Source organism: Camelus ferus, chromosome 1 (assembly GCF_009834535.1).
Source record: "Camelus ferus isolate YT-003-E chromosome 1, BCGSAC_Cfer_1.0, whole genome shotgun sequence".
Classification (NCBI taxonomy): Eukaryota; Metazoa; Chordata; class Mammalia; order Artiodactyla; family Camelidae; genus Camelus; species Camelus ferus.
The window spans coordinates 55,629,878-55,646,792 of record NC_045696.1 but is presented as its reverse complement, the minus strand read 5'-3'; the positions used below and the strand labels follow the sequence as shown (position 1 = coordinate 55,646,792).

The 16,915-nt window shown below is 44.3% G+C and overlaps 1 protein-coding gene across 8 annotated transcripts in view; it reads left to right on the top strand.

Annotated features, from left to right (window-relative positions):
• B4GALT4 (beta-1,4-galactosyltransferase 4) overlaps positions 1–16,915 on the top strand; it is a 26,874-nt gene extending 9,959 nt beyond the window's left edge. For 7 of the 8 annotated variants that reach the window (XM_032479751.1, XM_032479764.1, XM_032479733.1 and 4 more), the window contains 6 exons: positions 44–442; positions 3,452–3,684; positions 5,404–5,591; positions 10,411–10,533; positions 12,463–12,567; positions 15,995–16,915. In XM_032479751.1, coding sequence (XP_032335642.1) covers positions 190–442; positions 3,452–3,684; positions 5,404–5,591; positions 10,411–10,533; positions 12,463–12,567; positions 15,995–16,127 — 1,035 coding nt within the window. In that variant the 5' untranslated portion in view covers positions 44–189 and the 3' untranslated portion in view covers positions 16,128–16,915. The remainder of the gene's footprint in view (positions 1–43; positions 443–3,451; positions 3,685–5,403; positions 5,592–10,410; positions 10,534–12,462; positions 12,568–15,994) is intronic. The other variant, XR_004319961.1, reaches the window with a different exon arrangement.

The following is a 16,915-nucleotide window of genomic DNA, read 5'->3' as shown; positions in this document are numbered from 1 at the left end:
GGATTTCCATTTGAAATAGCATGTCTCTGTGGTTGCATTTTAGAGATCGTTGGAGCAGAACTACCGAGCAAGAGCAGGCATTGCACTGTCCCTGGTCATCAGGTTTGCAGTCGGACTGGAAAAGCTGAACTTGAAGCTTCCTGCCTGCAGCAAGACCGAGACACACCCACTGCTCAGATAATAAAAGACATGAGCTTCAACGTGACTTTCCACCTTTCCTACAAATCCCAATTCCTGTTGTTTTTCACCTTATGCCTGACAGTGGTTGGGTGGGCCACCAGTTACTACTTTGTGGGTGCTATTCAAAAGATCTCCAAAGCAAAGGATCTCCTGGCTAATTTCAACAAGGGCAACGTTTCGGGGAAGAAAGGAACTGTGACGGATGAAGCGTCTGTGAAAAAAGCAGACCTTGACAGCTGCCCTTCTGTGTCTCCATACCTCAGTAAGTGTTAATTTTTTCTTTTTCACAAGTAGCATACAAACTCTCTAAACATAACAAATGTACAGGAAAGTACAAAAGTCAGAAGTGTACGGCTCACTTAGGTGTCACAAAATGAATAGACCTGTGTGCCCGGCATGTAAATTATGAAATGGAATGTTTCCAGAGCCCCAGAAGTTCTCCTCTTTGAGTCACTACCCTGACTTCAACATGCTGACACCATTCATTAGATTTTTCCTGTTTTTGAACTTTACATAATTGGAGACATGCACCATGTACTCTTTTGTGTCTGGCTTCTGTTGCTCAACACTATGTTGGTGAGCTGGGGTCTGTTGCTGATGTATAGTGTTAATTATATGAACACCCCCAGTTTTACCATCCAGCCCCAGAAGTCTCAGCACCAGATGTCAGTAGGCACATGTGATGAACTGGGGGTCAGTTGATCTAGGCTGGTGTTTCTGCTCCAAGTGTCTCACTCTCCTCCTGGCACCAGCAGGCTGGCCTGGGCATGTTCTCCTGGCACCTACCGAGCACAGGTGGAGAAGTGCCAGCACATCCAAGCCTCCATCGGGTCACATCTCTTAGCATCCCCTTGGTGCAAAGTATGGAGTCAAGGGATAGGACAGTATGTTTTCGGTGTTGTCTTTCCTAGTGTAAAACTGTGCTTATTTCTTAAGTACGTTGTCCATTTTGATTCCTCTTTGATGTCTTGCTTTTCAATCTAAATGAACAGTAAGTTGGTTTTAGGGAGCACCTTAGTTAGAGAGGGAAAGCTCCACGGCGAATATTACATGTAACCCACAGAGGTTCAGTCAGACCTCTGCTTCTCCAGACATCTAAGACGTCATAATTCCCCCGATAGTCCTCTGAGTGTCTTTCCAGAATGCCTTTCCTCAGGCCATGTCTGCCTGGTGGATCCTGTTTAGTCATCAAAAATCTAGTTTAGGTTACTTCTCTCCCAGGGAGATTTCTGGGACTGCCCCAGAGTAATCTTATGCTCCCTGTGTGCCTGGCTTTGTTTCTGTTGACTGCTGTTTTGTTTCTCTTGATTGCTGATCAGTGTATTGTTCCCACATTCGCCTTTTTCCCCTGGGAGACAGCACACAGGCAGGATGAAGGCAGGGTGGTCCTTTGTAGCTCTGTGAAGTCCAGAGCCCTTCCCTGGTCCTACAGAGGTGGCTCTCTGCGGACACTTAACTAGCTCTCTGTGGGGCAGCCTGGGGCTCTGCGGAGGCTTCTTGCTCTAAGCTGAACAAAACCTGCAGACCCTCTCTCCTAACTGCATGGTAGACTTGAACTGTGCTCATGTTGGAATGCTGCTTCTCTTTACTCAGTCACAGAAAAGCAAAAACATTATTCCTGAGTGTTTGGTGGAGGGAAATTGTTCTGCTCACAAATTACACAAGTTGAGCTAGGAAAATGAGTTACTGAGATGCAGATCTGACTGTATCATCTCCCTTGTTCAAAATCCTCTCAACATATTTAAACAACAAATGCATCTGTAAAAACAGATGGGCAGTGACACAGTCAGTCCTGAGTATGGATCAAGAGGGTGACATAAGTAGTGACAAATTAAGATGTGCCGTTGGTGACCCAAGGAGGTACAAAACTTGAGAAAATGTCACGGAGGCAGTAAGGGAGGCTGCTAGAGTGAGTGGAAGCGGGCACTGGAAAGTTAGGCTCGTAAAAAGTTAGAACAGTGAGAAAGTGAGCAGGGAGACTGGTTTACGTCAGACCTGTTACGTGGGGCTCTTTCGGGGCCAAGAACCAAGACATGGTCAGGTTCACTTGGATGATGGGGTTTGTGAACAGGCTACGCGGGAAACTGTCTCAACAGCCGCCCCATTGTCTCCCAGCAGCTCTGGTAGCTTGTCTTTCATTGTAACTCCTTTTCTTACTGTTTGTTTCTAGGGCATTACTGCCTGCTGGCTCCATGTCTCGTGTGCAGACCCTTCAGGAAAGGCTTTTTCTTGTAGGTCAGTTTTAGGTGGCTGGAAGCAGTCATTTGCTCTTGGCACTGTGGGGCAGAGTCCTCCTGCCACTTCACAGACTCTAGAGCCTGGTCTAAGCAGCCCATGTAGGGGATGATCACGTGCAGCAGTACACAGTGACAACAGAGGAAGGGCAGGCGACTGGTTTGCTCGGAAGAGGATAGCACAACTTGCAGGCATCTTGAGATTTTATAGCCTGACTGGTACACATGGAGTTTTAAAAAGTGTGGCTCTGTTTCCTAAACAGAGCTCTGCCTCCTCTCTTACCAGTCTGTTGTCCCTGTTAATTCAGATCAAACGGGAGGGTCCATGGCTTCAGCCTTATCTTCAAAAGCTTGCATGAGACTGGTTACCATGGATGGTCCTCGGGTTTCATTCAGTCGGGCTGTGTCTAGACTTGCTGAGCAGATGCCCCGTTGCGGATTTCTGCTGCCGTGGAACACTGGGAGAGTCCTTGCACTGTGGCACATACCTGTTACTGGTGCGTTAGGTGGGGAGGCCACTTCCTATTTCCTTTCTCTGTTTTACCTTCAGGGAGTTAGAGTAGCTCCCAAGAGCTTCTGGAGGGACCTTAGGGGAAAGGGCCTTGTCTGAGAGCTCAATTCTGTGGAATGTTCTTGGTTTTTAAGAGACTTCACCCTCCTTTGGAATTTTGAGAAGGAAAAGAGGTGAGAGCACATTTGAAGTTACCCAGCCCTGGCCTCTGCTATTCCCCAGGCCCATCAGGACAGAGTGGATCTCCTACTCACTGATGAGTCATAGAGCCAGGGTTCGTTCCCCAGCCTCAAGGGAATGTTCTTCTATGTCATGTGCCTGCTTTTGCAGCCAGGAACCTGAGTCACATGGTTCTGTGGTTATGGTTCATGACCAAATGAGGCTTTAAAGTAATAAAAGCCCACATTCATACAGCGCTTACTGCATGCCAGGCAACATTCGAAGTGCGTGACGTGCTACTCCTGTAAGCCTATCAGCCCTTGGTGAGCTCGGTCCTATCGTTTCCTGTGTCCTGTTTTCACTGTAGAGGGCAAGATCAAGCTCGTCTTCAAACCAGACCTCACTCTGGAGGAAGTACAGGCAGAAAACCCCAAAGTGCACAGAGGCCGGTATCACCCTGAGGAGTGCAGGGCTTCGCAGCGGGTCGCCATCCTCATTCCACATCGCAACAGAGAGAAGCACCTGCTGTACCTGCTCAAACACCTTCACCCCTTCTTGCAGAGGCAGCAGCTGGAGTATGGCGTCTACATCATCCACCAGGTGAGTGCGGGAGGCAGACTGGACTCTGCCTCCACTCCTTCCTCTCTCTCAGGAACTTAGCCACGATGAGATGCTGAAATTGGGTTTTGTTATTGAACATGGCTATTCAGTAGGGATCTAGACAGAGGATTTGACCGATTACTGTGTGTTAACTGCCATGGAATTCTATGACTGTCTCCACCTTTTTGCCTTTAACTTTGCCACTATTATGTAAAGCATTTTGCTAAGTTTTCACTTTTTTGAGTCTCTTGTTTGGCCTCCAGAAGCATGATTTAGTAGAAACACATGATTTAGTAGAAACACAGTGAGTAAAAGTGCAGGTCGCTCTTGAGGAGGTGAGCTCTAGGTGGAGTGGTGATCTCAGATGCCTCTACTTGATACTAACATTTATTGAAAGAAAAATAAGATATCAACATAAATATCCATGGCTAGCTTTTCCAAATTATCATGAGCCATCCAAATAATTCCCTCTCAATCCTTGCAAATGCTTAGAATGCAAGCAAAATCATTAACTACATGCCTAATGTTGGTTATAACTGGTAATATTTGTTTCAAGAAAACTTTTGACAAGTCAAAGGATGCAGCTTTGCAGTGTATACTTTATAAAAACTGAGGCTCTTGAAAATCAGTGTGTGTATACATAGTACATCTATGCCCATTTTTTTAAGGATTTGAAACAAAATTTTACTATTATATTGGTTCATAATTGTTTTTAGCATTATTAGTCATTCAGAGTTCTTACTCAGGGTAGCAACTGCCAGCATATAATATTTTTATGAATGGAAAAATATGTCTGCTTTGTGTTAACTCTTTTTAGGAAAATGCTATGGTGAGTTTTGAGAACTGCCTGTACTTTTGTTGTGATAAACTGTTCATTGAACTGGAATTTATTCTTAAGGAATTTGATCCTAAGAGCCATGAAAAAATTAATACTGTAAAACACTTTTTCATTACGATAGCTTTGATTAGAGTACTGGTTGATTTGTGTTCTTTTCTTACCCAATGGCAAACCCCAGTAAGGCCACTGTGAGGATTAGCTTCTTCCATTAAGTGTTAAAGCAGGATTCTGTTACAGTGATTCCGCAAGATTTTTAAGTAGCTTTGGAAATTGGCGGTAACCTTTTCTGTGTGTAGGTCAAGATTTCTTGATCCTTTCTGGCAAGCTATATTTTTTAGAAGTTTAGTGTAAATTAGTTCCATGGGGTAGGTTGAGATTAGCTGAGAGTCGAACAGTGAAGCAGTGATAACTGACATGACTCGTATGTAAGACAGGTTTTGTAGTTTTACATGGAATAAATAAACGTATGTTTAAAAATTTTTTTGAATTATTTTATTTGTATTTTAAACTATGGTTTTTTTTTAAAAATTATGGTAAAATACACATAACGTAAAATTTACTATCTTATTTTTATCATACACTTTAGTAGTGTTAAGTGTATTCACAGTATTGGGCAACTCATCTCAGCTAATCTTTCATCTTGCAAAACCAAAATTCTAAACCCATTAAACAGCAACTCCTCATTTCAAGGTGTTTTTAGGTTATGGAATATAAGTTTATATGAAACGTAAGGAGAAAAACAAAGGGTCTGTTTTCATGTCATATAGATAGTTTTGTGAGTTGGCAAGGATAATACCAGCTCCTGCATCTGCGCTGAAGAAGGGCACAGTGTCAGATCTTGTCTTTTAAAGCTTCTCAGGTTTTAATTTCCTTATCTATAGGCTGGAAGTAAAAAGTTTAATCGTGCCAAACTCCTGAATGTGGGCTATCTAGAAGCTCTCAAGGAAGAAAATTGGGACTGCTTTATATTCCATGATGTGGACCTGGTGCCCGAGAATGATTTGAACCTTTACAAGTGTGAGGACCAGCCCAAGCATCTGGTGGTTGGCAGGAACAGCACTGGGTACAGGTAAGGTGGCTCTGCTCACGGCTTGCTTGGGTCGAGGAGGCTGTGCAGACATGGTGTCCGGGGTGTCTGTGGAAAATGAGAAATAGGAAAAATGGTCCATAATCTGCCACCTAAAGTTCAAAACAGGAATTAGAGAAATTACAACAGCCTTGGCAGAGGATCACAAAGACGGAAGGGAGTGAGCAGGAGAGGGAAAATAATCCAAGCGTTGCCTCACCTGCCTTCGCCTCCCTGGTGGAACTTTCGCAAGCGCTCTGCAACGAGTAGAACTCAAGTGACTCATCTGTCTAACCCTGACTTCTGCCTCCGGGAGGCAGCGAGTGTGCCCCCGAGGGCAACGTTTAGGCCTCGTTTGTGGGACTCTTTGCAGACAGTGGCATCTTTCCAGGCTTTGGAGGGAGAGTGGGGACGGCATATCCATCAAGTAGTCTGCTCAGGAGCCAGGACACCCAGGACAAGCTCTTTCTCAGAGCCGCTGTGGGAAGAGCCTGGCCCCATCACACCTGTCTTCGTTTCCGGCCCCTCTCCTGCCAGGGGAGGGGGAGCTGCTTTTCCACCTTGTTTTAAGCCAGCTGCTATTCAAGAACAACTGAGGGAAAACAGTGACCAAGAAAATTCTCCACAAGGAAAACTGTGTGTTTGCTTATATGTGTGCACACTTACCTGTCCGCTTCCCTCAAGCCCTGCCCTTCGTGGGTGCTCTTATGTGGGGTGCTTACTGAGCTAGGGGCCCTGAGAGCAATCTGAATAAGGCTGAGTGCCTGCCCTCACACAGCTCCCTGTGGTGTGCTGGTGTGGGGGACAGACCTGCGGTGGAGGTGTGTCCGTTTTATACTTCGCTTCTGCAGATTCAACTGGAAGCATTTGGTGATGACAAGGAGAGGAGAGGAGAGAGAACTATAAAACCGTAAAATAATACAAGAGATTCCACCAGTGTCTATTCTGGGAAGTGAGCACCAGATGGAAACTGTGAATCTCTTGATACCTCCCCTGGTCTTGGTTTCCATGTTGTTCTTTTTGTGCAGGTTTCCCACTTTGGATTGTTTAAGAGATTCCCCAGATTAGTACTGCCCACAGGTGATTTTTTCCTCAGGTACTGACTTTAAGCCCAGCCCCGCTGTGAGGTGTGGGATATAATAAACAAAGCTACATAATAGGAATAAGCTACAGTGGGTGAGAGCGCCCCATCTTGAAGAAACACCTAGGGAAGGGTTTAAAGCTGTTGCTCAGGGAACATGACCCCTTCATCTTGTGGAGTCAATGGCAGCTTCCCGGCAGCGTTCTAAGACATGGAAGTGAGGGAGATCATGGCACAGTTTTGGGGGAAGTATGGGTAGTTTGTTAGTGCTGCAGAATGAACGTCTGGGATGGCAGAGGGAGGAGAGGCAAGAGGTGAGGGTGGACGGCAGCCAGATTCTGCAGGCCTTGTTCAGTCTGGTCAGGAGTTTGGGCTCCTGTGGAAGGAATTAGGGAGCTGCTGATACATGATTACAGCCAGAGAGTGACAGGAGAAAACTCAGTTCAGGTGGCCTGTAGTGTGTGGGATGGAGCAGCTCAGGGAAGATGCCACGTTCCTGCCTCCTTACTCCACGGGCACTGGGGCCGGGGGGCAGGGGAAGGGCCTGGGAGAGAATCTCAGGATGTTCTCCTTTGGGGAACTTGATCTTAATCATTATCTGGAGGTGTTGCTTTCTGGTACCTCGGTATTTTCAGAAGCATGCCAACCATCTGCTCACTTGTTGGTGATGAGGTGTCACTCTCTACAATCCAGAATACCTGTGCTTCAGACCCTTCACCTAGACGATGACTTCCCATTACCCAGGCTTTCTAAACATCTGTGGTCAGAAATGACGACCACTTGGGATTTTTTTGTTGTTGTTCATTTTTGGAGTGTGAATACACAGGATCGTATTAAGGACGGGCCTTTTCTTGGGATTCTAGATTTTATCTTTGCATTAAGCTGGACCACAAGAAAATGAAGTCTTGGGCATTTCTGCTGGGAACCGATTTTGAGTGAAACTTCAGTGTGACTGAAAACAGCCCCTGTATGAATCCTGCTGTTTTAACTTACTATTATAACCGGCCAGATGTTTCTTTTTGTAACTAGATACCAGGAAGCCTTTGTCTTCCTTGAGTAACTGGCGGTTTTCTTAATGTGAACCAGGTGATTGAATGTGTCTCATCTTTTGATCTGGAGGCAAGAAGCTCTAAGCCAAATCCATGGTCATCTTTTAGAAACTGAAAAGAATCTTATTTGCAGATCAGAGTTCTAATGTTTCCTATTTGAATCTTTTATCTGATTTCAGTTTTCCTCTGGTCCTGGCTTGTCATTTATATTTTTCTACTTTATCATATGTATCAGTGTAAACTGCCTTATCTTCTGTGATCCAGAGGAGGTTTGCATAGGTAATGTAGGGGTTGCCCTTGGCCACTTTACTTTGTTCCTTTGGGCAAAGTTCCTCTAGCTGCTGGCAGGTGCATTTGCAGGCAGCTGAAGTGTCTGCCCCCTGCTGGTAGCCGTGTGTCCCTGCGCCACAGAGCTTTGGTCAGCACACTATTCATTGTCACAACTGCCCCGCGAGTATGATGCTAAGTGCAAGAAGTAGTTTCACTTTATACACATGCAGAGGGAAGAAGTTAAAGTACCTTGTCTCAGACTCTGATGAAGACAGAAATAAATCTGGTTTATCCCACTGGCTGTGGGTCAGGTACCAACTGGTGGCAAATTTTACTGCCAGCTTTCTACAAGGACTCTACTGTTACTTTATGGCTACATTTTCCCCACCCTTGGGCCTTACAGCCCTTTAAAAATAAAACTGTTTCAGGGCCAATCAAATATTCATGATTTTCTAGATAAGAAAAACCAGAAGCAGAGATCAATAAACACGTAGACATTTGCCATCTAAGAGGTACTTGAGAGACTGAGAGTTCTTTAACCTCTCCTTCCAACTGGTCTCCTGCACCTCCCACTGCAGCTGGACTGGTTTCCAGGTGCTCCTCAGATGGCCTGCACTTTTCTCCCTCTTTGCTTTTCCTCGTGGAGTTCTGATCACCGGAAGTTCCCCCATTTTCTACCTGTCTGAATCCTCCTAGGCCCCCTGACCTGACATGTGGCATCTCCTTCCTCAGAACCCCGATCATGTTCACCTCTTGTGTTAGATCATACACTGTGGGAGGGCAGGGCCTACTTATTACAGTGTTCAGTCAGCCGTTTTGCACAGCGTATAGTCATTATGTGGTGGATCACTACCAAAGCACCAGTGCTGCTTCCCTCCTGGTGGCCTCTGGTTGGTGCGTGGCCGGTTATGCCTGGACAGTCATTCTACTCAGTGTCCTGATGAGGCTGCTGGTTGTCAGGTAGCTTAGGAATCCCTTCCTTGTCAGATGAGTCCAGTAACCATAGCAACAGGTCGCTGCAGTGGCCGTCCTTGGTCAGTAATAGCTGCCTTCTGAGCACTTTGTTCCTTTTGGTTGTCTTGGGTTGTCATTTTCCAGAATTTTAGGTTGGAGGTATATAAGTAAATCAGTTTCCATTATGGGTTAAACAAGTGTCCTCCATGTCTATACTCAGAGCATGGAAATGAACAGCTGAGCTACAGATTAGTCTTCGGGACTCCACCTGTTACATAGGAAGTGTCTACATGTTTACTGAGCTTTCCTTTTGGTTTTTCTCCTTATCTGGAAAAGCAGAAATATTTAATTAGTCCTGGAATGCTTTGAACTGAAGTTAAAGTTAGAGATCCTCCATATAGTCACCTCTTTTTATTCGGTAACATCCAAGTTATTAGGCTGCCTTCATTTGCGTTTCTGAATTGCTACAGTGTTCTAGTCAAGGCATGTCTTTATTTCTTAGTAATCCATGAGCTCTGTATGAGTGGGCAGTGCTCTCTGACTGGCACCTGTTGACCTCTTCTCTTTCCCCTTTTCCTTGTTGGTATTTCCCCAGCTCTGCCCTTTGTACTCTTATCTTTTCACTTACTACATTGTCTTTGGGCAGTTTTTTCCTAGTCTCATGCCTTCAGGTACCACCTCTTGGCAGCTGATTTCAAAAGCTGTATCTGTTGCCACTCCTCTGTATTGAACTTGTACCCTGTATCCTTTTTGCCACTGGCAGAAGCCCCAAGGGTATCTCAAATTCAGCTTATCCGAACCATAATTTATTGTCTTCCTCTCAAAACCTAATTATTGGTTTGTATATCCTATTTTTGTGAAAGGCACCGTCACCTACCTAGTTGCCCAAGCCAGAAACCTCGGGGTTATTGAGGTATGTTGAGTTTTCCAGGAAACAGACTCTGAGATAGAGATTTGCATGCACAAAGGTGGAGGTTTACATTCAAAGTATGTACAGGAGCTGTCTTCTGTTCTCAACCCCACTCTCTCTCTAAAAAAAGTAAAAGTCAAAAAAACAGTATTTTCATTATGACATTCACATGCTGAACCTGGATGCAGCCTCAGAATCCTTCTTAACCTACTACCCTTAGCAGCCACTACTGTTCATTTGATTGGCCCATGAGATGAAATCCATCATCCAGATCTGATGTTCTAGTGCACATTTACAGGTAGACCTCTGCACACAAACATTAACAATAACTGGTGGGTGGCACCTTGCTTAGTGAGCAGATGTGAGCACTTGTCTAGACAGAGGACAAAAGGCCGGGAACGTGGGGAGGTGGATGTCAAGCAGGAGTGGATGGATGAAAGTGCACAGTCTTCAAAGTGTCCTAGAATGCCAGCCCTGCAATGCGAGACTTCTGAAGCTTCTGTGGAGAACAAAAGGGCTTTGTGCTAATGGTCTTTTCTCTCCTTTCTTTGGCTCCAGGTTACGTTACAGTGGATATTTTGGGGGTGTTACTGCCCTAAGCCGAGAGCAATTTTTCAAGGTGAATGGATTCTCTAACAACTACTGGGGATGGGGAGGCGAAGACGATGACCTCAGACTCAGGTGAACAACAGAGACATGTCCCTTCACGGGGCTCTCCTAGCAGTGGGTGTGTATGGTTTCTGTAGATGCCAGTCCAGCAGGTCATGAGGGTCCGACTTGGGCTTCAGGGGTGGCAGGGAGTGGGGGGAGGGCAGGGTGGCCCAAATTGTTCTTTGCCACTGACAGTTTAGAAATGGTGGAAGGTGATCTTGTCCTGGCTTGTGGGTGTTTGGGGTCCAGGAGTGTTGATGGAGGTCTCTGTGGACTTGTCAGTGGATATTCCTTACTGAGACAGGGTCTTGCCAGTGAATGAAAAGTCTCAAACTGCAGGGTGTCTGCAAAGCTGTAATTTGAGGAAAGTGGCCAGAGGGCCTGTTAGAAGCCTATGTTTTCTCTCAGACTCTAGGCGACCCTGGCAGTTCCCTATGTGTGGAGCAGGGAATGCTAGCAGCCTGTGAGGCATTGCGTGCCCTGAAGCAGACCAGGGTGTCCTCCTACATGAGCCAGCCCCACACGCTGGGGGAGCAGCTGCTGGCCTGACTCCCAGGCCTGAATCCGAGCTGCTGGCACGACTCTCAGATTCTCTTGGACTCTTTTCTGCTTGGGGGAATCCACCGGAGATATGTCTGGTCTCCTCTGTCAGCCCCCTTTCCTGAACTTGGGTTTCGTGGCCAGATGGTTGTGGGTATCCCTAGCTCCCAGACATAAGTAATTATTCAAGAGCTGGGGGCCAGGATCTTCAGACTTGTAATAACAAGGCCTTTTTATTAAGAGACCCCTTTCCTCTTCTTGTTGCCTCTTGGAAAGGAAATCTCTCAGCTGAGGTTCTGAAATTAATAGATTTGTGACTACCGGAGATATTTCGTTGCTTCGGCATGAAGAAGCCAGGGCTCCATGTTGATCTTTTTTCCTGTGTCTAGGCTGAGAGTCTCTGGAATGTTTCTGACAGGAGGGGTCTCCCTGACCAAAGGCTGCATGGGAACGGCCATAGGGATGGGCAGCTTCACGGGCCAGCCCGTTAGCAGCAGCCCTTGTGGCCGTGGCTTAGGAAGTGGACCGAGGGTGCCTGCAAGGTTTCAGGGCAGGAGTAGCAAAGCCTAGGGGTTGACGGTACCCATCATCTTCCCCAAACCCACTTCTCTGCCCAGATAGGATGGTTAGTAGAATTTTGCACTGATCATGTATCTTCACTCTCTTTTTTCCTGTTGCTCCTCAGCTTCAAGGGAAAGGGGAGCCCCAAGTCTTGCTTTCATTTGATGAGAACATCATGGCATCCAGAGTGGTTCTTGACTAATGCTCTGGATAAACCAACTGATTGGTACATGAAAGTTGGTTGAGATTTCTTTACTGAATACTTATTTACTCACCTGTGCAACAGGCACCACCCTTTTTGCACTTATACAGTACCTTAGAGTTTGCAAAGCATGCTCCCCAAGGACGGTCTCCTTTGAGCCTGTCCGATCAACTCTGTAGCACTGTTGCCATTTTACAGGTGAGGAAACCTAGACCTAGAATGATGAACTGACTCACCAAGGTTGTAAGCAACAAAGTCTAGATTTGAACCTAGATTCTGACCTTTAACAATCATTACTTTCTTTGTCAAAGAAGGAAGCACTAAGTGAATTAAGGATCCTAAGAAACTTGATTCGCCTACTTGTCATGTTTTTTAAAATGTACTTTCTCAGTTGTTTTTGGAAAACAACAAACTGTAAAGTGACACATCTTCTTTGTACCCCAGTAGTAAATGTTCAATGTGATTCTTTTATGGACTTATTGTCTGAGGCCCAACATTATAAAAAAATTCTTTTTTTTAATACCCCATAGTCAAGATATGTGTGACTCTGTATGTGCACATGTGTGTAAATTTTTGCTGATGATTCTTTTTTAAGTGCCTAGTGGTAGGTAAGTGGGATAGACTTTCTTTTTTTTAAATCCCTGTTATTTTTCCAGGGTTGAGCTTCATAAAATGAAAATAATCCGGCCACTGCTTGCAGTGGGTAAATATACTATGATCTTCCACAAGAGAGACCAAGGCAATGAGGTGAATATAGAACGGTAAGTCCTGGATCCACATGCCTGGCAGGCGCCCTGTGTGGTTTCTCCTGTCCATAGTACTATGCTGAATTTGATCAGATGAACTCGTTTATTTTGTTCAGAGCTTTTTTTTTTTTAACTTTTTTTATTGATTTATAATCATTTTACAATGTTGTATCAAATTCCAGTGTAGAGCACGATTTTTCAGTTATACATAAACATATATATATTCATTGTCACATTTTTTCCTCTGTGAGCTACCATAAGATCTTGTGTGTATTTCCCTGTGCTATACAGTATAATCTTGTTTATCTGTTATACAATTTTGGAATCCTGTCTATCCGTTCCCACCCTCTGCCCCCTTGGCAACCTCAAGTTTGTATTCTATGTCTATGAGTCTGTTTCTGTTTTGTATTTATGCTTTGTTTGTTTGTTTTTTGTTGCTTTTTTTTTTAGATTCCACATATGAGTGATCTCATATGGTATTTTTCTTTCTCTTTCTGGCTTACTTCACTTAGAATGACATTCTCCAGGAGCATCCATGTTGCTGCAAATGGCGTTCGTTATGTTGTCGGTTTTTATGGCTGAGTAGTATTCCATTGTATAAATATACCACATCTTCTTTATTCAGTCATCTGTTGATGGACATTTAGGCTGTCTCCATGTCTTGGCTATTGTAAATAGTGCTGCTATGAACATTGGGGTGCAGGTGTCATCCTGAAGTAGGGTGTTCAGAGCTTTTTATTAAGGTAATTTTCAAACAGACTCAAAAGCAGAGGAAATGGGGTGTTGAGTTCTCACACACACGTGCCCCTACCCGACTTCAGCAGTTATCAGTTCCTGGTCTCTCTTCTCTCCCACTTTCTTCTCCCTCATGGGCTTCTTGAGAAGTAAATCAGATATCACAGCATTTCATGTGTAAATACTTCAGTGTTTCTTAAAATAGAAAAAACCTTAAAAAAAGAACAGTAATACCACTGTCATACCTTAAATAAAAATAACAGTGCTTTCTTATTGTCATCAAATACCCAGTTAGTGTTCAGATTTCCCTAATTATCTCATAAATGCTTAAAAAAATTTTTTTAACAGGTGGCTTATTCAGATCAGACAAGGTCCACAGATTACATTTAGATGCTCCCTTTGAAGTCTCCTTTAATCTGTAGGTTCCCCCCTCCTCCTTTTTTTCCCCTTGTAATTTATTTATTGAATAAACCAGGTCATTTGTCTGAGATTTCCTACATCATGGGTTTTGCCATCTGCATCCCTGTGCTGTAACTTAATTTGTGCTTCTGACCTCTGCGTGTCCTTGTAAATAGGACCTTCAGTCTGGAGACTTAACACTCATTCTGGTACTGTTTTGGGGCAGGAGCACTTCCTCAGTGGTGCCATGTATCTCATTTTGTACCCCAAGAAGAGGACGTGGCATCTGGGCACATGTTGGTGGTGACAGAGTCCATCTGTGGGTTCAGGTGTTGTCGGCTCCATCCAGTCATCGTGAGGGTCCCCATCAGTCTTTCGCCCAGTGGTTTGAGCAGCCATTGGTGATCGTTGCCTAAATGTATTATTCAAGTAGGGATTGTAAACTTCTGATATTCCATCGTTCCTTCTAGTGTTTATTAGATAGATTTTCCCACAAAGAATTGATGTGCCTTCCTCATCTGTTGAGTGCCCTGGGAAATGGTTCTTATAGAAAAGGCAGGATAAAAAGGGAAAGAATCAGCACTGATTTATCATTTCAGAATGAGGTGATGTTCTCCCCATCCTTCTGGATGGAGTTAACATTCTTTTTGCTGCTCAGATTGTCTTATCTTTGGCGAATGGGCTCTTCCTGAAGCTGGCTCCTGAATCCTTTGACATAACTGCAGTGGTTTTGAGAGCTATTTTTCCCTGGGCTCTGGTGTGATGAGGTGTTCTAGGCTCACCTACTTTTCCTGCTCCAGGAATTAACCTTTTCACTTAGGAATCCTGACTGATAAACTAGTTCTTTTAGGGGCTATGACTGAAAAAAATCTGCATTTCTTTGTTCTGATTTTTTTTCCCTAAAATTTAAAACTGTGTTAAAGGGCTTTTGCCTTTTTGTTAGAGTCTACATTTTCAAACAGTATTAAAAGGCTTTTAGCCCGTTTATTAGGACCAAAACTAACCCTTTACCACTTTAACAAAACACTGTTTCTTTTTTCCATGTGCCTTTTGAGTCTTTGCCTATAGGTGTGCATTTTTCTCTTTAAATTAAAAAAAGTAATTAATGAGTAGATACAAAAGAATACTTACAAACTGTATGAAAGGGCTGAAGAGTCTTTGATACCATGAACACTGGCGGTGTCCCCTAGCCAGTTTCTGCCCATTACCTGTGTGGCCCTTCCTAATCCTGTATCCTCCCCCGACCCCAAGAGGTAACACTTGCCTGAATTTTGGTGATAATTATAATTATTTCTGCTGTTTCTCGATTTTCTTGTTTTTCCATGTGTTTGCGTCCCTATACAAAAGATTGTTTAGTGTTGCATATTATTCAGTTTTATATAAATGAAACCACACTGTAGTATTTTCCTCTGACTTTATTTAGCTCAACTTTATGCCTCTGGTCTCCATCTACATTGTTGTTGTAATTGAAATGTGTGCTTTTCACTGCTAAGCTCCTAGAGACCAGTTCAGCTTACCACCCACCCCTCTCCCTGCATCCCCTGGCTCTGGCCACACAATTACTTCTTCTTCAGATGCATCCTATTAGGCATGTATGTGTCTTGCACAGGGAGGTCTCTTTTCCTGGGTGTCCTTTCCCTCACCTTCTCCATTTGGTGACTTTCTTCTCTTTTAAGCCTTGGTCACATTTACCTTCTCTGCCACCCCTCCCGGGGTCCCTTATGAAGTTAGGTGCCGCTTCATTCAGCCTTCTCTGCATACTGTCTAACTTTGTTTGAGACTTCCTTTTTTTTAATTTAAAAAATTTTTAAATTGAAGTACCATCAGTTACAATGTGTCAATTTCTGATGCACAGCACAGTGTCCCAGTCGTGCATGTACATACATATATTTGTTTTCATATTTTTGTTTGAGACTCTTTTGAAAGCTCTGTCCCCTCCTTGCTTGCGGACATGAAGTTGTCCCAGTAACCTGGGAGGATTCATAGATCCCTTGAAGCTTATCAAAGGACCTGTCAGCAGTGGATGACATGGATCATTGTATGTCCTTCTGTCCTGTAGACTGGGGCTAACTGCGTACAGCACTCTTCTCATCAATGGTCCTCAGGGTCTTACACAGACCCGTGAACACCAGGCTGTTATTGGTGTCCATTACCTTAGGTGGGGAAAATAAACTTCTGCAGTAGGAAACCCAACAAAGGCAATAATTTGCAAAGATGCTTTTGCCAGACTTTGTGGCAAGGCAAAAAGCAGTGGCAATGGATATTACGTTGTTATCTTATTGTTCACATTTGTTCGTTTTATCTTTAGGATGAAGCTCTTACATCAGGTGTCACAAGTCTGGAAAACAGATGGGTTGAGCAGTTGTGATTACAAATTACTCTCTGTGGATTACAATCCTTTATATATCAACATCACAGTGGATTTCTGGTCTGGCCCATGACCAGGACCTTCTGCTGCCGTTTGGAGGAACTGAATATCTGATTGCAATAATTTGCCTAGACTTCCCCGAGTAGCACACCTGAAGAACTTGTTGCAGCCAGTTATTGAGCTGAATTCTCCTTTTTTGTATTTTCTTAGCAGAGCTCCTGGTGGTACGGAATGTGAAACAACTGTAACAAGACAGCTTTCTTGGCTGTTTTGATCATGAGGGTTGAATAGTGTAATGCAGATCCTTGAAGGACCAAGTGTCGAAGGGCTACTCATAGATACCCTGAAGGCTAATTGAGAACTCTGGTGGAAGGAGATTTAAGTTTGAAGTGGTACCTATTTTCTAGGACAAAAAAGGCCCTGGGAAATTAAGATTGCTGAATGTCCCAGAGAACCAGAATTGTTCTCATCCAGGGGAGGAAAGGATGAAGACATATTTTGTTACTCATTTATCCTACGTGGTCACCTGTGAAGAGGTGGGTCCCAGGTGAGGAAAAGGCTGAAGGAGGGGGAGAAAGGTGAAGACTCAGGACGCAGGGAGCTTGGGGCTGAAGAGGTGGCAGAAGGACAGTGTCAGACGGGGAGTGGCCGCGGTGCCGCTGCTGCCTCTCTGCAGTGGGGGCCACTGCCCAGAGACGCCTTCCAGGGACAGCCCAGCAGACAACAGGTTGTCTCCTAGTTTTTAGAGCATTTTTGTAAAATGATTTTGTACGTGTAGGATCTGAATCAGCAGTTTACAAATTATATATTAGCTAATAATACATCGGAAGTACCTCTGTAGTAAAATATGAAAAAGCTTTG